The 21,951-nt window shown below is 36.1% G+C and overlaps 1 protein-coding gene across 4 annotated transcripts in view; it reads right to left on the bottom strand.

The window, feature by feature from the left end:
* CCDC102B (coiled-coil domain containing 102B) overlaps window positions 1-21,951 on the bottom strand; it is a 139,899-nt gene that overhangs the window by 86,248 nt on the left and 31,700 nt on the right. For all 4 annotated transcript variants that reach the window (XM_019668896.1, XM_019668899.1, XM_019668897.1 and 1 more), the window contains exons 2-4: window positions 17,878-18,499; window positions 15,217-15,437; window positions 8,745-8,853 (exon numbers count right to left, since the gene is read on the bottom strand). In XM_019668896.1, coding sequence (XP_019524441.1) covers window positions 8,745-8,853; window positions 15,217-15,437; window positions 17,878-18,483 — 936 coding nt within the window. In that variant the 5' untranslated portion in view covers window positions 18,484-18,499. The remainder of the gene's footprint in view (window positions 1-8,744; window positions 8,854-15,216; window positions 15,438-17,877; window positions 18,500-21,951) is intronic.

Genomic DNA, 21,951 nt, shown 5'->3' with positions numbered 1-21,951 from the left:
CCACAGCAATGGCAAACAGGCCAAAAGTAAGGAGTCAAATCCGGCAGCAACTTTCTCCTCTTGCTTTAAGACATTCACTGTCCACCTTCTTAAGGCCATTTGGAAGTATGTACTGACCACTTCTCATTAAGTCAGACCTTGGGGTAGCGGAGGACCCCCAAAGGGGTGTCTGCCCTCAAGGTGATTACTTCCAGGGGAGCTGATAAAAAGCCAACAAGCACTTAGTGAAGCCAAAATTGGATTCCAGGAATGTTCAGAGCTGTGCAGAAGAGCGCCAGCTGCTGGAATTTCGGAGGTCGAGTCAAGGGAAGGCAGAGAAATACAAGTGAATTCAGGTTTTATGGAGCCTGAATTTTCTACAATTTGGGGACTAAGCCAAATTAGGAGTGAAAGTAAATATTGATTTAAAATATTGATTTCAATAATTATTTTAAATAAGTTTAAATATTTATTTTAAATATATACATTTAAATCTTATCATAAAGTTAATGATCACAAAACAATTCTCAAGTTTTAGAAATCTGTCAAATACCATATCACAAAATCTTGAAAAATAATAGAAATTAGTAGCAAAGGCTGACCATTCCCAAGACCTACAGTCTGTAACTGGAAACCCAGGAGAGCCCACGAAAATGCCTGAGAACCAGAAAAGCTGCTGGTTAGTTCCAGGTTGAGTCCAGTCGCTCAAAACCCAGGAATAGCTGATATGTCAGTTCAAGTCCAAAGGAAAGAAGAATCTGATGTCCCAGATTGAAGACAGCCAGGCAGCAGGAACCCCTCTTGCTTGTGCAAAGGCCAGGCACTTTGTTCCAGTCAGGCCTTTGCCTGATTAGACAAGGCCCACCCACACTAGGAAGGGCAGTCTGCTTTAGTCAGACTGCCAATTCAAAGGTTAATCTCATCCAGAAAAACCTTCAAAGACACACCCAGAATAACATTTAACCAACTATCTGAGCACCCCATGGCCCAGTCAAGTTGACACATAAAATGAATGATCATTGTTGGTTTGGGGGAACCTCATGGTCCCTCCTCCTCAGCTCTGTGATCTGATGCTTTAGAGCAGCAGATCTCAATTTGAGGTGCACATCAAAATCATGAGCTTCTAAAACCACAGTTCTATGAGATATACCCCTAATCAATTATATCAAAATCTTCAGAGAGATACATACATATATAGATAGATAGATGATAGATAGATGATATAGATATATAGATATAGATAGATAGATAGATATAGATATATGTTTCTAGGTGAATCTAATGGATTCTATTGAGTCAGTACAACTGCATTAGATCATTTACTATTTTTTTAATAACATTCAGACTATCCACATGAGAACCCTTATGAGATTCCATCAGTATCTCAGTTTGTCAGCATTCGAAGATGTTTTATGGTGAATATAGAATTATATCTTCCATTGTCTTTGATCACAACTTCAGAACTATATTACAAAGGAAAATTGCCTCGAGTGACAATTATACATTCTAAAATGCATTTCAAAGCGTGCTCTGTTCCAGTGTGTCATCTGCGCCTCTTCAATCCTCCCATGTGATCCTTGTAAAAATACCAGCTAAACGAGCCTTCTGTCTTTATGATTTCTTAACTCTCATGAGACCTGCTGACATGAATCGGGACGCACCGCAGCCCCGGGAGGTGTCGGTGATGCTCTGAGACGCCACCCCACCCCCAGCCTCCTCTCATGAGAGCAGCCACACTGAGCTCCTTCCACGTGACTTGCCATATTTTGAGCTGCTGTCCTAAACATAGTCCTGAGTGTGCCTTATTCAAACGCTGCTGTCTGGAGGGTGGCCAGTGACCTATGAACCAATCTGAGGCAGGAACGCAGGCCAGCAGGGTGTAATAATTAAGAGACTGAAAACCACACAGAAAGCTGCATGTGGATATTTATAGCAGCCTTCTTCATAGCAGTCAGAACATAGACGCAACCGAGGCGTCCTTCAGTAGGTGATGGATAAATAAACGGGGGTTCATCCAGACCGTGGAATGCCATTCAGCACTAAAAAGAAATGAGCTATCCAGCCATGACAAGACAGGGAGGAAACTGGAATGCATGTTACTAAGTGAAAGAAGCCAATATTAAAAGGTTATATATGATATGATTCCAACCATATAACGTTCTGGAAAAGGAAAATCTATAGAGACAGCAAATGGGAAAGTGGTTTCCATGGGGTAAAGGAGCAAAGAGAGGCGACCAGGCAGAAACAGAGGGTTTTTAGGACAGTACAAAACTATGTATGTTAACATAATAATGGATACATATGGATACATGTCACTGTACTTTTGTCCAAACCCATAGAATGTAGAACACCAAACGTGAACCATAGGTAAATGATAGACTTCGGGTGATTATTATGTGTCAATGGAGGTTCATACTTGGTAAATAATGTCCCATCTGGTGAGTGATGTTGACAGTGGGGGAGGCTTCTACGTGAAGGGGCAGGAGGCATATGGGAAATCTCCACCATGAAGAGCTACAGAGGTTCCTCATAAAATTAAAATAGGACCATTGTGTGATCCAGCAATCCCATTTCTGGGTATGTACCCAAAATAATGGAAGTCAGGATCTCCTAGAGATGTCTGTACCCTCGTGTCCATCACAGCATTGTCCACAGTAGCCAAGACATGGGAACATCCCAAATATCCACTGACAGATGAACGGATGAGGAAACTGTGGTACAGACATACAGTGGAAGATCATTTAAGCTTAAAAGGAAGGAAATCTTGCCCCTTGCAACAACAACATGGATGAACTTGAGGATATTATGCTAAGTGAAGTAAGTCAGTCAAAGAAAGGCAAATACTGTATGTTTCCACTCATATGTGGTAGAAAAAACAGTCACATTCATAGATGCAGAGAACAGAATCGTGGTTGTGATTGGCTGGGGGGAGGGGAAAATGGGGAATTATTTTAAATGGGCACAAAGTCTCTGTTACACAAGGTGAGTAGGCTCTGGAGATCTGCTGTACAACACAGTAGCTATAGTTAATATTATGGTATAGTGCACTTTAAAATATGTTAAGAGGATAGGCCTCATGGTAAACGTTCTTACCACAGAACACACACACGCACACACACTCACACACACACATACACACGCACACACGCATACACACACATACACACAGAAGAATACAAGGGGATTTTGGGAGGTGATGGATATGTTTAGTACCTTGCTTGTGGTGATGGTATCATAGGTGTATGCATATGTCCAAAGTCATCAAAATGTATACATTGTGTGCAATTTTTGCATATTAAATGTACTTCAATGAAGCTAAAATTTCATTAGAAATACTTGGATTTCCCCCCCAAAAAAAACATGCCACCTCCCAGCCCAAAAATATAATGAACTCCTAACTCTAAAGTTTTTGTATTTAAATTATATATTGGAGAGGGGGGTTGATAGAGTAGTAAATGATATATAATATAGAAAAAGAATAGACACTTTTAAATGTGTCATTCCAGATTTTGTATATCATGGAGAAATTTTTAAATGGTATACTGTGCATTCCTGTTTTAAATCTGATTCTTTCGCTCAGTCGTATGCCATCAATACCTTTGGCGTTAGTACGTGGTGGGGGTGAGATGAACATACTCTTAAGAAAAAGAAGGCAGATGCCTTGATCCAATCTCCTTTCCAACACAAAAACTGCTCCTGCAGGAAAAACAAAACAAAACAAACAAAAAACCCTAATGCTATTTACTAAAAGGAGGACCCTTATCTCCAGATTGGTATAACTGATATTCCTGCACAGGGATTTCCTATAGGGAAAAAAAAAAAAGAATTTTTGTATTCATGAGGCCTGCATTACTGGGCAGTGACCTGTCAGCTGGAATATAAAATAAAGATGTTTCACAGATCAAATGCCCCCTACCATGTGGAACCATTGCCACTGTGTAACTCCTTTTGAGACCTTATCATTCATTTCTTTTTTACCCACTTTTATCATTATTCTCAAATTATTAATTGGTATAGAGGAACTAAATATGAGCTGAATTATTTGTGTTATGTTTTAAATTTTATAATAGTGTTGCTTAACTTAAATAGACATTAAAACATCTGATTTCAACCTGTCTTTTTCTTTACCTTTTTGTTTCCACACGTAAAGCAGTTTCTGACTGGCTTAATTTTCTTTCATAATTCTCATAATAGTCTTAGAGTTGAGTAAGACATCTCAGTGTTCTGAGGGTTATCTTGGCAATGTCTATAAATTATCCTCTATTAGTTCAATTAATTCTGACATGTGTAATTTAGTGCTTGTATGATTCTGAATTACGTTTGTTTAAAAAGGTCTTGAAGAAGCTTCTAACAGCAGAGCGGTATACCATGTGGTCACCGTACTTCTATATTTACAGAATTCTAATATGGTATTTTATCAGCCTTCCTTGTTGGCCTGATAAGCTAATTTGCATCTTCCAAAGAACAGGTTGTACAGATGTTCATGATGGATGGGATGTGAGGGGTGCAGTTTCCTCAGGCCCTGAGGAATGTAGAGCCGCATCAAGCTAAGGAAGGACAAGTCTAGGATTCTAACGACTCTCCTTACGCACCAGCCACAGCCATCCTTCAGAAACACAAGCATAGGAACTGGAGAAAGAAGCGTTGGTAACCACAGGCGACGACCACTTTGTTCAGCACCAGGCAGGGGGAGGGGAATAGAGCAGACGTGACCCATGTTTGCAGGAAGCTGACAGTTGAACGGGAAAGGCACACAGTAAACAAACACAGACAGAACTGCACATCGTGGTGATGGAGGTCTTTTAAAATCTTGCACATTTCTTTGAGGGAAAATAGTGAAGGGAGATATTTTTGGACAGAAACCATTCCTCTTTATAAAGTGCTGTGTACACTGAGGTTAATGGCAAGATGTGACTGGCCGGTAGAAGGTAAAAGAGCTATGTGTGACTGTTCTAGAAGAAAACAGGATGGACCTAGAGGTATTCATCAGGCTTCTCCCGAGAAACAGAGCCAGTAAGATATATAGAGAGACTAAAGTTTATCATAAGAATTGGCTCGTGCAGTTGTGGAAACCCAGGAGTCCCAGGATCTGTAGATCTGTACTCGGCAAGGTAGAGACCCAGCAAAGGGTGTCATTCAGTCCGAGCCTGAGGGCTTGAGGACCAGAGGAGGCAATGGAGGAAGGTCCAGTCCAAACCAAGGAACTTTTTCCAAGTGAAGGTATCAGTGTAGAATTCTAGCAACATACAACTCACAATTCTAACTTGCTTATTTCCCCAAATCAGAAAGGTGCTTTGAGGAGTTTAAGACAAGGCTTCCATGTAAGCTATAAGTACCATAAACAGGCCCCACAAAGCCTGCGTCTCTATAAACATTTACTATAAATTTCTATAAAACAACATTGTAAATTATAAACTACTAGAAGCATTATTGCCACAAAAAAAGATAGATTTCTTAATAAAATCCTTCAAAAGATACCAGGTGAAAGCACAACATTTTTGAAGAAACGTTAGAAAGTTACATTTCATTATTCAGCTTGAGACCAATTTTTAAAGGTTAACAGTATCCTCTACCTATGGTAAATATCTTCCATTATGGAAAGAATTGGTCATTTATTGTTAAAGCAAGGTACAAAAAATATTTGTGATCAGTATCACTTACATGAACATTTGATTTTCTGGATCATGTGATTTCATAAAAATGATCCTTTCAGCACACTCGAAATTCATAATCTAATTCTACATCAATATTAACAGACTTGCAAAGGAGAAATGGAATTAGTATTAAATTCAGCATAGGAATACCATTTTGAATGCAATCATTTCTGCTACTCATTATCTTGGTTGCATTCTAAATACATATTAGGTTTTACAATTAAGTTCTTATATTTATTCTTCTCTAAGTGTCAGTGATTTAAGAATTATTTCCCTCTAAAGCACACCAGACTTTCAAATACATTTTTTTTCTAAATTTTGGTCTATTAAGTACATCTGTTTCCAACTCTAAAAATTGCTAATCTTTCCATCAGCAGTTCTTAGCCAGGAATGCATTTACTTGTAACAGTTTTAGCATCTAAAAAAGAATTATACTGGTATCCACAAAATTTTCTATAGTAGATGAAGAGCTACCATAAAGCGAAGGTCATTTTCAGAATTTTTGAGACGTGAAATAAGAAAGAATTCTTATGAAATTCCAAAGGAGTCATCAAGACACAATTTTTGATTGTCAGTCAACTGTATGGGTACTTTGAATATTTTACTCTTATAATTACTCTACAACACCACTTCTAAATGTGTCGTAAAAATCTTGTCCTGTTATCATCTATTATAAAACAATTAAACAAAGTATATGTAAATAATTACATGTGATTAAGGATTTTTATTTATTCAGTTTTAAGCATTTTAAACATTTCATAATATTTTACAAAAATAACTTAATATGTGCATACCACATCCAAAAGATTCTAAGAATATCACAAATTCCTTCTTAGGAAGTGGAAAGAGATATTAAAAAAAAATACCCATATAAATAATTCAAGCAATGTTTTCCTTTATATCTGATTAAGTTAACTTTCCATCATTTACAATAAAAACTCTTTCATGTATTGTCACTTTCATTCGTTGTTCAAATTCATAGTTTATCTAACTAAAACAAGCACTCAAAAGTTTAGTTGAACAGATTTTCCACAGAAATTTTGCACTTTTGTTTGTTCCAACAACCCTATCCTCATTTTATTTAGTAAGAGGATCACATGTGTGTTAATATATTTCTGTAGGGGCATCGAAATATAGACCCAACTGATGCTGTAAAATGCTACACTGGTTTTACTTTTTTTCATCTATAGAGCTTTGTTAAGCAACTCAAAATACACATTTTCCCATTTGATACCAAAAATATCATCCTTGAACAGAAAACATTAAACATTCAAAAATATATATATATATTGCTTTGCAAACCAACTCAAAACCACGACTTTTCCAAAACCAGTTGCTACATAAACATGCAATTGCTTGGATGGGAAGAAGCCTTAGGAGACTAACATTATCAAGTCTGCACTACCCACTGGTGGCAAGATACAGTAAATGCATGTTTCTTTTAAAATTAAGGCCATTCTGCCCTAAATATTAGCTTTCTCCATTCAATTGGGAGGCCATAATATTATTGGGAAAATGCACATACATTCTAATCATAAATGATTTTTTTTGTGAACTATTTTTCCTGCATAAAATTAATTTACTGTAAATGTTCACACCGAGACATCACGTTCAGTTAGCTACCTGAGTCCATCTATGAGTCCATATGTATATATTTGGATATATATATCCAAAGTGTATGCTAGAAACAAAATGCCTCTGAAAATCCCACATGAATCTATAAAGGAGAAATGAACTGAGTCTCGCTTGTTAGCTTTGTCTAATTTCCCCCTCACTGAGAAACATTCTCGGACTAACCTTGAGTGGTTCTCGGTGAAATTAACTTTTCTTTACAAATGCTTTTTAAAGCAGGAGATGTTTGTTTAAGGATCTTAGCAAAAGCACTTCCTCTTTTCGAATCTCAGTGGCCCTCAGGGTGAACACAGCTTTTTTTTTTTTTTTTTTTTTAGTTGAGCCATCCTGCTACCTGTTGGCAGCTCCGCAGCAACTCAGCTCGGGCCGGACTCCAACCGCGGTTGCTCAGAGCTCAAACCTTTGAGCGAGGTCTTAAGCAACTGAGCTCGGCTGGCCTCACAACTGACTATTTTTTAACTTGTGCATGATAATGACCGTGCTCTGTGGCCATTGGGGTGCCTGCATATGATCCAGAACTCAGCATATGCTGGCAACTAAGCTTCTGGAACATTCCACCATCTGAATTCCGCAGACTTCGGTTAATGTCTCTAACTTGATCACTTGCTGGAAGCAAACCTGAAGAAGCATTCATAGACTTCACTCACAAGGAAGAGTATCGCTTACCAAGTTAACAGCCGATGGAAGAGTGCTTTAGAGTAAGGCACAATTCCACAATTGATTTAGAGACTCAGTTTCTTTAGGCGTCTGTCAGCATACATATGGTGTGTGTAAGTGCGTGTGTGTGTGTGTGTGTGTGTATCTGTATATAAACATACATACATTGCACATGCATCAACTAAGAGTTCAGTCATTTGAGAACATTTAGCATGTCCTTATTTTTGCTCAGTCTTTTGCTTTACTTTGCTCCTTATTCTGTCCCGTGTACTTACCGAGCACAATGCTTTAGTACACAGAAAATGTACAATTAATAGTGTTTAAATGATGAATATTAAAAATAATTGAGAGGGAAAGGGTTCATGACAGAATGTTATTAATGCAAATGCAAAAGAAAAACATAAAAGGAAGTGGCTGACCCTGAATAACGATAAAACCAATATGAACAGAAGCTAAATACACTTGAGATTATCGATATTTTCAGACTGCTTGATCAAAGAATAAGATAAAATTATTTAGTGTGGATGTTATGATGCAGAGCATCATCAGCAATCCCCTCGCGTGTGCCTGAAATGAAGAGTTAATTGTGTCAGGTGGTTGATCATTAAAAACGTGTTATTTAGAACAAGACTGTTTATGGCCTGAGCTTGACTGAGTCCACTAGAGATGCATGAGTTCCAATATTCCTCTTACAGAGGAGGTTCAGTGTTTTAACCTCCATCCCTCTCCTCTGTGGAGCCTTCTGCCTCTGCCCATGCGTGTACACATCGGACAGAGAAAACCCCAGTTTCATTTATTCCTCTATATTGCATGTCTCCATACCTCGTTCACATTTTTTGGCTTGGACGCTTTCAGCTCTTCATACTTCCATTTCCATAAAGATACAGCTGACTCCAGTCGTTTTATTTCTTTTTCCAAAGATGAGCGCCTTCTAAAGAATTAAAAGCAAAATAGACTCACAAATTCAAAATAATTTTAAGAATGTATTTAATTTTAGCTATGCTGTGTCCCAATCTTTTTATGTTTATATATGATCATTGTAATGACAGAAAACCTTTGTCAGCTTAATAAAATTTAAAAACATTCAATAAAAGTTGGGTTAATTTGTTATCCTGTCAATTAGCTTTATAGTAGGTTAAACATATTTCATTTAGTTTTGCACATATCAAAATAATTGACTTTCTCCTATTTTCTCCTATATTTTAATTTAACTGGAGTTACATGTGTAGACTACGGGAATGTTTCTTTCTCAGAAATTAAATAGGAATTAAAGGAAAAGGTATATACAAAATTGATTAACAATTTTTATTAAAGGATATTGATTACATTTGTGTATTAAAGCATACATTCATAAGTTTTCTTGAAATTAATTTTGAAAATTATTTTATTTATAAATAGAATAATATAAAAATTATACCTGAAAATTTGAAAAATGTCAAGACTTTTAAATTTACAAGTTTAAAATCATACTTGTTGAAAAATCAATGCCAGCTTTCAATGTTATATTTTAATAAATCAAATGATAATGTTAGCCAAAAGAATTCACATTAAAATAATGATTTATTATTACTGTAGAATAAGTGCTAATCCTCAAAAATGCCATCCAAATTACTGAGGTAAGTGTTCCTTCTAGGATGTTGTAAGAAAGCTCAAGGAGGACATTTCAAACTAGATATTTATTACAGTTTTAATATTAGTTATATATAAATGCAGATACATTATAAAGATATAACTATATCTAGATTATATCTAGACTTAGCGTATGTATTCCAATTCAGTTCATAACATAGAAATAATGTGATTTTTTCAAAATATATAAAATGAATAATGATTTGTACTTCTTATTTAAGGTAGATTAGCATATTTACCCTCTTGGTATGTATCTTAAATAAAACAACATAATTGTTAGTTTACTGAAAGAAAATTTGTAGTTTTATTATATAAAAAGGTACAATTTAGTCAGAGAAGTGAGAGGAGAGGCAATTCATAAAATTAATGACAATGTGATGTTTGAATATTTTCTAGTAAAGCCTCATCTAACAAATTTTGTGACTATGCAAGCAAGCATTAAGGACATTGCACAATTAAATTTATGCAGCACAGGGACTTTTTAAATCCTAATTTTCTGGCCTAATCAATTTATATTTTAGAGAGTTTTCCATAAGTGATTAGTTATATGTTTAAAAATGTAATGAAAATTTAAACTATCATCATACTATTTGAACTACAAGAAGGCAAAGAAAAAACAAATTTCACACTGAAGGGTATTGCACATTTTATCACAATTCTTTTAACAAAACTAAGATAAAGCTCAGTGAAAATATAGCATTTTAACATGATGATATAAACTTTTAAAAATCAGATTGCTTAAATATATAAAATTTGCAGAATATAAAGATAAAGTGTGAACCAAAATAATTTTTAGGGAAAGTATGATTGTATTTCTATGCAATCTTTGAAAAGTATCATGATCCCAAAATCACTGGAAATAAAATCTAGACACCTAAGCAGGAAGATTGGACAAAATATTTTTCAGGGATTAAAAATTCCTGAAACATTAATATCCAAGAATAAATATTAATCATTTAAAAACTGCGTGAAAATTCATTGTGAAATATCTAATCAGTATTTTCTTAAAGTCCTTTAAATGTCAGATATTTTTACCAGAGAAAAATAATCAACTTATAGTAACATTTAGATATCCATTTTTCTATTCATCCAAAATTTAAACTAAGTATTAAACTATAAATAATAAAAATTTTTACAAAGGTACTTTCAATGAACAGCATATTTCTATTGTCTGATTGAATTCCCAGCTATTTATAAGTAATGTCTTTCAGCATCTTTCAATTTCAGAACCTTTTAGCAAATAGCCAAAGCTATACATAGTTAATTAGAAAAGAGCTATTTAAAGAGTATCATTAAGCTTGGAGACATCCAGGAGGACCAGAGACCCGAGGCTTGGAGGTGATGCACCCAGGAACAAAGCCCACCCACTCTTACTCCACAGAACTGGTCCTGGGAAGACCCCACCACCTGTCACCTTCTCTGCCTGTTGCCTGTACACTCTTCTGGTATCAATTAAGTATCTGACAAGCAAATATACTCATATTAGCTAATTAAGGCAGAAGAGGATATTAATAGTTGAAAGAATGTCTGGAAGAGCCAAAGAAGCAAATGGGAAACCCATGAAGGCAGGAGAAACAAACATAAAGCTATTGAAACCTTCCCATCAGCACCCAATGAGGCCCCCATTAGGGTACAGACAGCACAGCATGACCTCAATACCAACAAGTGGAGACACAGGATGGTGTCAACACAGACCAGAGGCTACTAGCTCCTCTGGAAATAAGACAGAGCTGCCACCACTGCTTTCCTCCTCACCAGAGTGGATCCTGGGTGCTCCCTTTCTTGGAGCACTAGCTTCTGCTAAAAAGACCAGGTGGCTGCCTCCGAATCGCTACTCTCAGATCTAATGTCTGCACTCCAATTGCAAAGGTGGCTGAGTACCTTGAAAAGATGTCTGCACTCCCATGTTCATTACAGAATTGTTACCAATACCCAAGATATGGAAGCAACCTAAGTGTCAGTGGACAGATGGAAAAAAAACATATATATAGTAGAAAAATTGTTCAGCCATAAAAAAGAAGGCAATCCTGCCACTTGTGGCAACGTGGATGAGCCTAGAGGACATTATGCTAAGTGGAATAAGCCACAGAAAGACAAATACTGTATGCTATCCCTCATACGTGGAATCTAAAAAGTTGAACTTACAGAATCAGGTGGTAGAAGAGTGGTTGCAGGTGCAGAGGTGGGTGTGGAAAGTGAGGTGGTGATGCTCAAAGGGTATAAACTCTGCTATAATAAGAGTAAGTTCTGGGAATCTAACGCAAGCATGGTGATGAGAGTTGACAATACTGTATTGTATCCTTAAAATTTGCCAACAGGGTAGCTCATAAGGGCTCTCATCATGCAAAAAATAATAGCTTTGTAGACGATGAATGTATTAATTAGCTTCATTGGGATAATCATTTCACAACATATATGTACATCAAAACATCACATGGTACATCTTAAACATATACAAACTTTATTCATCAATTATGCCTCAGTAAAGCTGAATAAATAAATAAATACCACAAATTACTTTTAAAAAAATGGCAAAGATTTACCTCATATCCCATTGGTGACAGCAGGCTTTACCTTCAAATTTTTAACATTACATTAAATAATATGAACTAGAATTGCATGCCAATTTGTTCATTGTATACACACACACACACACACACACACACACACACACACACACATATGGATTTCTACCTAATGCTTATCTTTGAAGCATGTTTAATATTCTGTACCCTCTTACTAAGATTTTAAATCTCATTTTATTAAGAAAAACATCAACACTTAACGATGCAAAGCAAAATCATGAAAGCATACTACTCTGCTTACACAGAAAACAAATTAAGAAAATAAAACTGAAGGGAAGAACGGAAGCTCGGCTGAAAGGAAACAAAGGAAATGTTTTCTAAGAGACACAAGGACCATCGACCGTTTAGTTGGGGAACTAATTCTAAATGTTAAAACAGTTCATCAACGTATTTTACCTCATCATCTCCCTTACTTAAGATTTGATATTGCCGAAGTTTTTAAATGTTTAGGTGCCCCTAAGTCTCTGAGAGGGTCAGGTCTCCTGTCCTCACCTCAAATTTTCTAGCTGCGGAGTCTTTACCTAAGAGGTCAGAAATATACAAATTCTCAAGACATGAGGAGCTTGCACACACTGGATAATTACACAGGAACCTGAACAGCCCTCTGATACAAATAATGTAAGAAAGTTTAGTGGATTCCCTGAGAGGTTTCCTGTCAGTGACAGTGGCGGAGGCGGTGCCCTGAGTCCCTGAGTCCTCTAGACTCATTTCTGGGCTCCGGTCAAGCATTTCCCCACTAGCTGGGAACACAGCAAAAAACACATTCACATCTTCTCAACCCCAGCCAACCCACTCGCTGAGAATCCAGGAGGAGGAATTAAAATGATTAGACAGATTTATGGCAACAGTCTATTCTGTATCCTTGGGAAACATTCTCTTGTGATAGAAAAAGGCTGTCCAATCGCCCCAAGTGGATTGCATGCTAATGATGATTCATGGACACCTAACGCCCACGGGATAGTTTCTTAAAACAGGGAATGAGAAGGCCACGTACAATCAAAGGCCTCTGCTTCCCATTCCTTGGCCTATGGTTTCCATATTGAAGTTGTTGACAATGGAGAATTTGCTTCTATGGAGGCTGCTAATTTATTCCGAGGAAGTCAAATATACATGGATGTGTGTATGTATATGAATGCCAGAGTAAGGATACATATGCGTATCATTAAAACAGGCGCCTTAGGGAGTTCACCTCTAGGAAGGAGCAATTTCATGTTGTTTCCATTATATTGTGTCAGCGAAGTAACTGTGTGTGTGTGTGGATGTGAGAGAAGTCAATAGCCAATATACTGTAATAAAAGTTACATAAATATGAAAAGAAGAGAGAAGTCAATAGCCACTAACAGGTTAAATCCTCCAAGAAAGAAAACACAGTTTAGAATTTGAGTGAGACCTACAGTTCCAGATAAAGTTAATTGTTAAGATGGGTGCAGGCCTAAAAATTAATTCAATTTTATTCCCTTTTCTACTAATATTGATTGCCTCTATTGCAAATCTATGCTTGCTGGTACAATAATAAATATTTGTCCTATGTATATACCCAGATCCTTGTATTATAACAATCTATTCATATAGTGAGGCATAGACAGAGAATCTGAAAAAGGAGTTAGTGGTGTGAATAAATTTGTGAGGGACTAATGAGAAACTTCTGGCTGACAGAAAAGGAATGGCAGATAAAGAATGTATAGCTCTTGTGGAATATGTGTGTGCATACATATCACTATTTCAATCCACTTAAACCACGGACGTTGAAGCCATTATATAATATATAATTATATTCATATATATTATATAATACTCCCATTTTTTTTTATTGTGCCTTTTATGAGTCTTATAACTAGAGAGTTGGTAAAATGTTTTTCAAATTTGGGGACAACATTTTAAAGTGCATCAAATATTCTATAAATATTCCCTCAAACAGGAACAAAAAAGCATATTGAGAAATTGATATTAGTGGTCACTTTCCCAGACTTATTTGTGTTTGATCCTTATAATACTTTAGTGCAGAAGGCAATAGCAGATTGCATTTCCTGAAGATGGCTGCCACAATGGTCCCATCCTACATGCTCTTATTATAACATGACCTTGACATTCCTCCCGTGGAGGGAGCCCCTCTTTCTTGAACCCAAGTCAGCCTTTGACACTGTCTCCACCATAGCAGAAGTGATGCTCTGTGACTTTTGAGGCAAGGTCAGTAAAACACCATTGCTCTCTGTGCCTTTAAGACGTTCACTTGCCACCTAGCTGTGAGGAGGTCGAGAAGTCACACGGATAGGCCACACGCAGGGGTTACCACTGAGGCCCATGAGGAGATCTGAGGTCAGCTGCCCAATTTGGGAGTGAGTGAGGCTTCCGACTCCCAGCCTTCAAGTCACCCCCAGCTTTTGAGCTACCCCATCAGAAGCCACATACACAGCAAAGCCATTCTCAGGAGTCATGAACAGATGCACAGTGATTATTGTTTCAATAACCATTGTTTGGGAAGTTCTGTTCCAAAACAATAGAAAACTGGAACACAAGCATAGCTAGCCATAGTTTTACAGAGGACAAAATAGCACACTCTTGGCTAACTCAAAATCATATAGCTGGAATATATCAGAGCCAACATGAATAGCCAAGTGATTGAATCTCAAAGTCTGGTGTTCTCCCCTATGTACCAAAAATGGTCAATGAGTAAGGCATCTTTTTTGTGATCGATATCTCACAAAATTGTGATTTGTCTGTTATTATTATTAACATATTTTCACTTTATTGACTCACTGTAGTCTATAAGGCTGTAAAAAATAGATAATGCATTGGCTAGTTTAACCATATATATTAATAATTCACATATAATTAAGGTCAAGCTACTAGAGAGGATGACAAAAAAGCTACAATAAAAGAATGATAAAAATTAATAAATTATAAATTACTCTTTTAAATGTAAAAAATGAGAACATATCAAACTCATTTTTTAAATATTAGAACGGAATGACTAACCGTGGGTAAAATCCATCATCAAATGGCCAGTTTTCTAGACTTAACAATTTAAAGAAGTTTGAAAATCAGACCTGGTTAAGGGAAGGCAGTGATTTTACACTCACTCTCTTTCTTTCCATAAGATTTTTTGGAACTCATCCAGTTGCACCTGCAAAGCTGAAATTTCAGGCACTCCATTCTCTAAAGGCAAATTTAGTGCTGGCAGTCTTAATCCAGGTTTCATTGCAGAATTTTCAGAACCACTGTTCTTAAATAAATCAGGACAATCTAGATTGAGTTTCATCTCCTCAGTTAATCTTAATGGGTCAAGCATCGAACCTTCTTCCTAAAAGGAATTAAAAAAACAAAAAACAAAGCAATTATTATGGAATTTTTAAATCTCTCAGTAGAAAAGTCACAAAGAATACTTCCATATTTTTGAAAGGAAATTAATGTTATGATTCAGGATCAAATTCATTATTTTCATTTCTTTATCATTTTCTAACAGTGTTATATGGCCAAACTTTAACTTGCATTCTTGAACCATTTTTTTGCCTATGTTCTACCTTATTATAATAAAATACATTTCTCAAAAAGCCTGCTTTAACTTTGTCTTCTTTTTCTAATGACAGCTAAAAATAGCCTTGCATAAACTTAAACAGATGTAAAGAGTTATTTAATGAGCTTATGAATTTCTCTTTAAAGTTTATTTTGTCACAAGACACTTGAGAGTTTCAAAGTAAAGCCAACTGGTTGTTTTTTAACATCTTTGGAGGACAGAGTAGAAAGAATTTTCAAGGAATTCTTGAATGTTTTAATAGGCTTGTTTATTCAACTATTTTTTTTAGATCACTAGCTAAATCTCAAATAAAATTTAATGGGACATTTTAATATACATAAACATCATGTATTGGAGCAGCACACTGCATTAAAATCTAATATCATAATTCCAAAACTTCACCAAACCCATGCTATAAACATTTGTCTATAATTTAAATTTGCCCTAATTTACAGGTTATGAGATAAAGCCAAGTTCAAATAAAATTTCAATTAATAGTCAAGTTCAAATAAAATCTTATTTATTTTTAAAATAGTACAAGGATGTTAGGTTACTAGCATGACTCTTCATTCTCTGAAAAATTAATAGGGTTATTATGTATCTTATTTTTAAAAATAAAAATAAGACATGTTATTCTCCTTGGAGAATACTGTGGTAATACAATTTATTCATACATAAGCACCTTTCTCATTAGGCTTAGAGTTGGCAGGGAAATGGGTAAAAATAAAAACAACTAATTGAAGCATCTTTAACAGCCAATACTTATTTCACTACCATCACAAGGAATTTTAACTATGTTTGTTTCCTGAAAAAACAAACTTTTAATAAATACCTACTATGTATGATCTGTTCTTGACACTGAGGATACAAAGAAATTACAAATGAAGTCCCAAGATACTGAGAATTTCTCAGCAAAATTTATTTGGGAAATCTTTCACATTCTTTAATGCAGTGTCTATTATTTGTAATAATAAATAATTTGTACATTCAGAGCAACTTATGTAAGCTGTATGTCCTCATTACCGTCACTACATTCAAATGCATACATAAATGCAACTGAATTTTGAGAATATACAGCATTTTCCCAAACATGTACACAATGGGACTAACAGACTAGATTGTTATATTTTTCTAAAAAACATTTTAAACAAACCTGGAAAGCTGAATAAGCATAAATAATTACATTATTGCAATCTTTTAACATTTTTCATTTAGAATGAAATTTAGGTTATATTTACCATAACTTCCATACATCATGGAAAGCCTTAAAATTGTATCTGGAATTCTAGAAGAGCAATTTTATGTTTTTAGAGATGGACTTAAATAGAAAGGAATAACACTTTAAACTGATCCTATAAAAAGAGAAAAGTTTCCCAAAGTGTATTCCATGGGTCGTTAATAATATTTACCAAGTTAAAGGAGGGGGCGTGGTTCATAGATAAATAAGTGTATGAACTGCTAGACTAAATGAAAGATTTTAAAAGGTAATTTTGTGCAGAATTTTTAGGAACTTCAAGAGTCTATGTATACCAAGAAATTCCTAGAGTGGGCAGTACGAAGCGTTTCTTAAAGGTGTTGGCCTGTGGTGCCCATTTTATAGGAATTCACTGTGAGGCCCAAGTCCCAAACCACACTAAATGTTCACACAATAATTTATTATTATTGACATCATTGGGATAAATGGAGAGAAATCTCTCCAAATAGTTTCTTTTCCCATAGAAAACGCTGGGTTAATTTTTGCTAAAAAAAAAACATTTTTAAGATCACCAATATGGGCTGCATTTTGTCCTGTCAAAATTCCTGACCCCCAGGACCTCAGAATGTGACTGTATTTGGAGACAGGGTCTTTAAAGAGGTCCTGAAGTTAAAATGAAGAGATTAGGATGGGCCTGGTGGTGGAACACTAAGAAGAAGAATCTAGGGTCCAGACACGCACAGAGAGAAAAGACGATCTGAAGGCACAGGGAGAGGAGGGCCACCCGTCAGGCCTGAGAGGCCTCAGAATAAACCAACCCTGCTGACACCGTGAGCTCAGCCTTGCAGCCTCCAGAACCGTGTGGAAATTAATTCCTGTTGGTGAAGCTACCCCGTCTGTGGTACTTAGTTGTGGCAGGTCGAGCAAACATAGTCACCACTGGGTTTATGATTCTCCCCTTCCTCCGCATCTCTATACAGGGCGTTCCAATATGCCATAATGCCTGGGTTCCTCTGAGGGCTTTTTCCTTACCTTACTGTCTGTGTTCTCCTTGGAAGGAAATGCTCTTTTCACCAAACACTCTCTGATCGATGCACATGTTTGGGAACCGGTTTGAAATTGGTCTCTTTGTGCATAGGACAGTTCTGTGAAACCGGGACGCTTCGGGTCCTGGGTCCCTCTAGCTTCTGATGCCTCCTTGTGATGTGGCAAGCTCTGCTTCTTTTTCAGCGCACTCAACTCTTTCATTGTCATCTCTAACTTTATCCTGAGTTGTCGTCCTTCCTCCCGGGCACTGTTCCTTTCGGCGCGAACTTTGCTCCACTTTTCTCTCCAGTTGGCAGTGCAGTCGGACCACCAGCGCATGGTCTTCTCCATCTGAGCCGCTCTGGCCTTGACTTCTTCAAGTTCCCGCAGGCGGAGCTCTTCACAAATGTCCCATTCGTTGGCGCTGCTCGAGCCAGCACAGTAGTGGTGAGGGCCATGAGACCGCGGCCCACCAAGAGGCAAGCAGGATGTACAGGTATCACGCGGGCACGAGGCAGGCGCCACCATGTCACAAGGTGGTTTGGCTGATGACTGCTGCATCCGGAAGATCTGTGTTTCCTCAATTAAGCGGTAAATGGAATCGACATTCATATTTATCTTCTCAGGCCTAAGAAAAGACAGAAAACGTAATTAACATTTGAATTTCCCATTCAATTTTAAGGGCAAGGCTTGCATTAAGAAAAAGAGCTGATGAAAACAATGCACCTTTTCAATAGTGCATATTTACTTTTCCAGCATAACTAAAAAGATAAAGGGATTTATAATTTGTAATTATCCTCAAGGAAACAGAAATTGCTCATATCGAATCTTGCCAAACAAATCCAAATAAAAATATAAAGATGCAATTGTGCATAGCATGTGACATGATTAATTCATTTTAACAAATCTAATTCTATTCATGTAATATTTACTGTAACAGATATTGTCCATCCACTACTCCACAGTCCCCATTTCCCCTGCTAACTAAAGAACACTTTGTTCAGCTTGAATGCAGAATCTATTGATCTCTGGGGTGATAAACCCCTGTCCCAGAGACTCAATCATGATTGGTCTAAATCTTCCATAATAACTTCCATTTTATTGACCACTCACTGGTCTCAAGGGAGCATATGACCTAGTTCTCCTCATGAGACATGAGGGAAAGTCTGCTGGGAAAGTTTCCCATCCACAAAAATTTTAAAACATCAGAATGAAAAAACCTTTTTCCTCTGCTTTCTTCTTGCCTGAACAAAGACATGACTCTGAAAGAAGGCGCGTATACCAGCCACCTGTGACATTTAAAATGGCAGAACAGAAAGATGAAAAGAATGCAATGATTGAGTTCTACATGAAACCTAGAATGAACATCTCTCGTTTCCTTGCTCTATGAGAATAATTATCTACATTCCCTTAAGCTTCCGGTTACTTGCAGTCAAAAGGATAGCTAACTAATACATGAATTAACGCCTACTATGGTTAACACTATGTTAAGTTATAAAAGTAAAATGTTTTGAATAACATGTGGTCCTTAAAGATTTTATAGTCCAGAGAATGAGATAAGCATATATAAGAAAAAAATACATAATTCACAGAATCAAATTATATTTATTCATCAATCTTCTTCAGTACATATTATGTGTGAAGTCCTAGGGGACAGACCAGGTGCTCTTAACAACACAGCTAAAAGAGTGATGAACTATCTTCTAGAAATGAAGAGTGTTCACTGCATAGATAACACTGAACAAAGTCTCAGCAATTTCAGAATTTCATAGAGAAATTAAAAACAGCTTTCAATATAAAATAGCAGAAGACAAATTAATTGGTAACTGTAAACCCTTCTTATCAATATGCACATCTATTACTTATTCAATATAGCAGCCCTGCTATATTGAGGATATGGCGATTAGAATCTTTAAAATAAATGCTTAAAATGTGCAGATTAACCTACAAATTAATAAATTCTGTGTTTCGGTAAGGGTACCCATGTTTATGATCAAATAAGATTTTCTGGTGTAAATAACATGTTATGTGCCTTACACTAATTCCTCTCATTTTTTTCATTTGCTTTTATATAGTTACAGATCATAAACTGTCTCTTTATGAACCATCCATTTAATCAACTGAAGGGGTTTCATTATAACACCAACTTACAAAATAAGTCTCTATTCAGTAAAAATATGACTATATAATAGTAAATGTGTATCGCTTTCAGTTGTAGAAAAAAAGAACACATTTTAACAAGTGTTCTGTAGAGGTGCCAAACAAATTCACTCCTGACTGTAATACTTATTACACTCATATGAGTTCATGGTTGTAATTATTTTTGTTAGCATTGGTGCATGTTCAATCATATCTTAACTAGTGCTGCTTTGGAGCAATTGTTCCCTTCATTTACTGTAATTTAGAGGACAATGAGAATATAACCAACCAAATTTCTTGGACAATTGGTAAACCAAGACCAATGTTAAAAAAGAAAAGAACAAAGAACAAAGGGAACTTTTAATTAAAAACACACCAAATATTATATATAAATATATATATATATAATATGTGCGTGTGTATACATATTCATTATTCACTATTGAATGAATCATTCCTTTTAGTTGAAATTCCAAAATGAAGACAGAAAATGTATTTCAGCATATTAAATTTACATTTATCCTTGCCATTTTTCAAAATACATCAGTACCATAAAATTGTAATGTCTTTTAAAATGTCTCATTAACTTTTATTTCACTAGTGTTTTGAAGACCATGTAATTGGATTCGGGTACACTGAAATCTTGCCTACCAATTACCTATGTATTTTTTCACATCTGACCAAACAAAATGGAGTTGGGTTTAATCATTCAGTCCTTGAACTTGAATAGTATTTCCTATTCGAAAGTGTTTCTCAAGCAAGTGTAAATGGAGATATTTAATCCTCATGTGTATTTATGACATCACTAGTTTTCCCTGTACGTATGTGTGTACACTTCATGTTTTATTTCAGATGACTGTAGAAGTATTTGTCAGTGGTTGTAGCACAAAGCCTTTGATGTATGAAAAAATATTTTCATGCTATTGACTCTTTGGTTTCTGTATTGTTCTCACCACAAAAAATGGAGGGGAAGCACAAGGAAACTCTAGGAGGTGATGGATATGTTTCTCACCTTGAGTCCAGTGCCAGTTTCACGGGTACATGCTTATGTCCTAACTCATCAGATTATATACATGAAATATGTGCAGGATTTTCTAACAATTACACCTCAGGGAAGTTGTTAAAAAACGTCCATACATTCAGGCTACCATGATTACGCCAAGTACTTTGTGTGTGTGTGTGTGTGTGTGTGTGTGTGTGTGTGTGTGTGTGTGTACAAGTCTTTGTCCTGATATGTACTTTATTTTTTCTTGGGTAAATATAATAGCTAAATCATAAAGAAGGCATACATTTAACCTCTTTAGAAAATGACAAACTGTTTTCCAAAGCAGTTTATAGAATTCCCACTCCCACAAGCAGTTTGTGGTGTTTTGGGGCCACATCCCACCCAAAACAGTGTATGGTTAGAGTTTTTACTTTTGGCCATTTTCATATACATGCTGTGAGGTTTTTTTAAATTTAATTTGCATTTACATATTTAATGATGTCGAACATCCCATGTGCTTATTTCTATCACATACATCTTTGGTGAAGTGTCTGCTGTAATTTAATGGAGTTATCTTCTAACTATTGAATTCTATGAGTTCTTGATATATTATAGATACAAGCCCTGTATCATAGTTATGATTTGCATATATATTCTTTCAGTCTATCACTTGTCTGATCATTCTCAACAGTGCCTTTCAAAGAGCAGGGGATTTAAACTTTCTTGGAAAATGTTCCATGTGCACTTGAGAAGAATGTATATTCTGTTGCTTTGGGGTGAAATGCTCTAAAAATATCAATTAAATCCAGCTGGTAAAGTGTCGTTTAAGGCCACTGTTTCCGTGTGGATTTTCTGTCTGGAGGATCTGTCCATTGGTGACAACGGAGTGTTGAAGTCCCCTACTATGATAGTATTGCTGTTGATCTCTGTCTTTATGTCTGTCAAAATCTGTTTTA

The sequence above is a fragment of the Hipposideros armiger genome, unplaced genomic scaffold (genome assembly GCF_001890085.2).
Source record: "Hipposideros armiger isolate ML-2016 unplaced genomic scaffold, ASM189008v1 scaffold_542, whole genome shotgun sequence".
NCBI lineage: Eukaryota > Metazoa > Chordata > Mammalia > Chiroptera > Hipposideridae > Hipposideros > Hipposideros armiger.
This window is presented reverse-complemented; position numbering and strand designations above follow the sequence as displayed.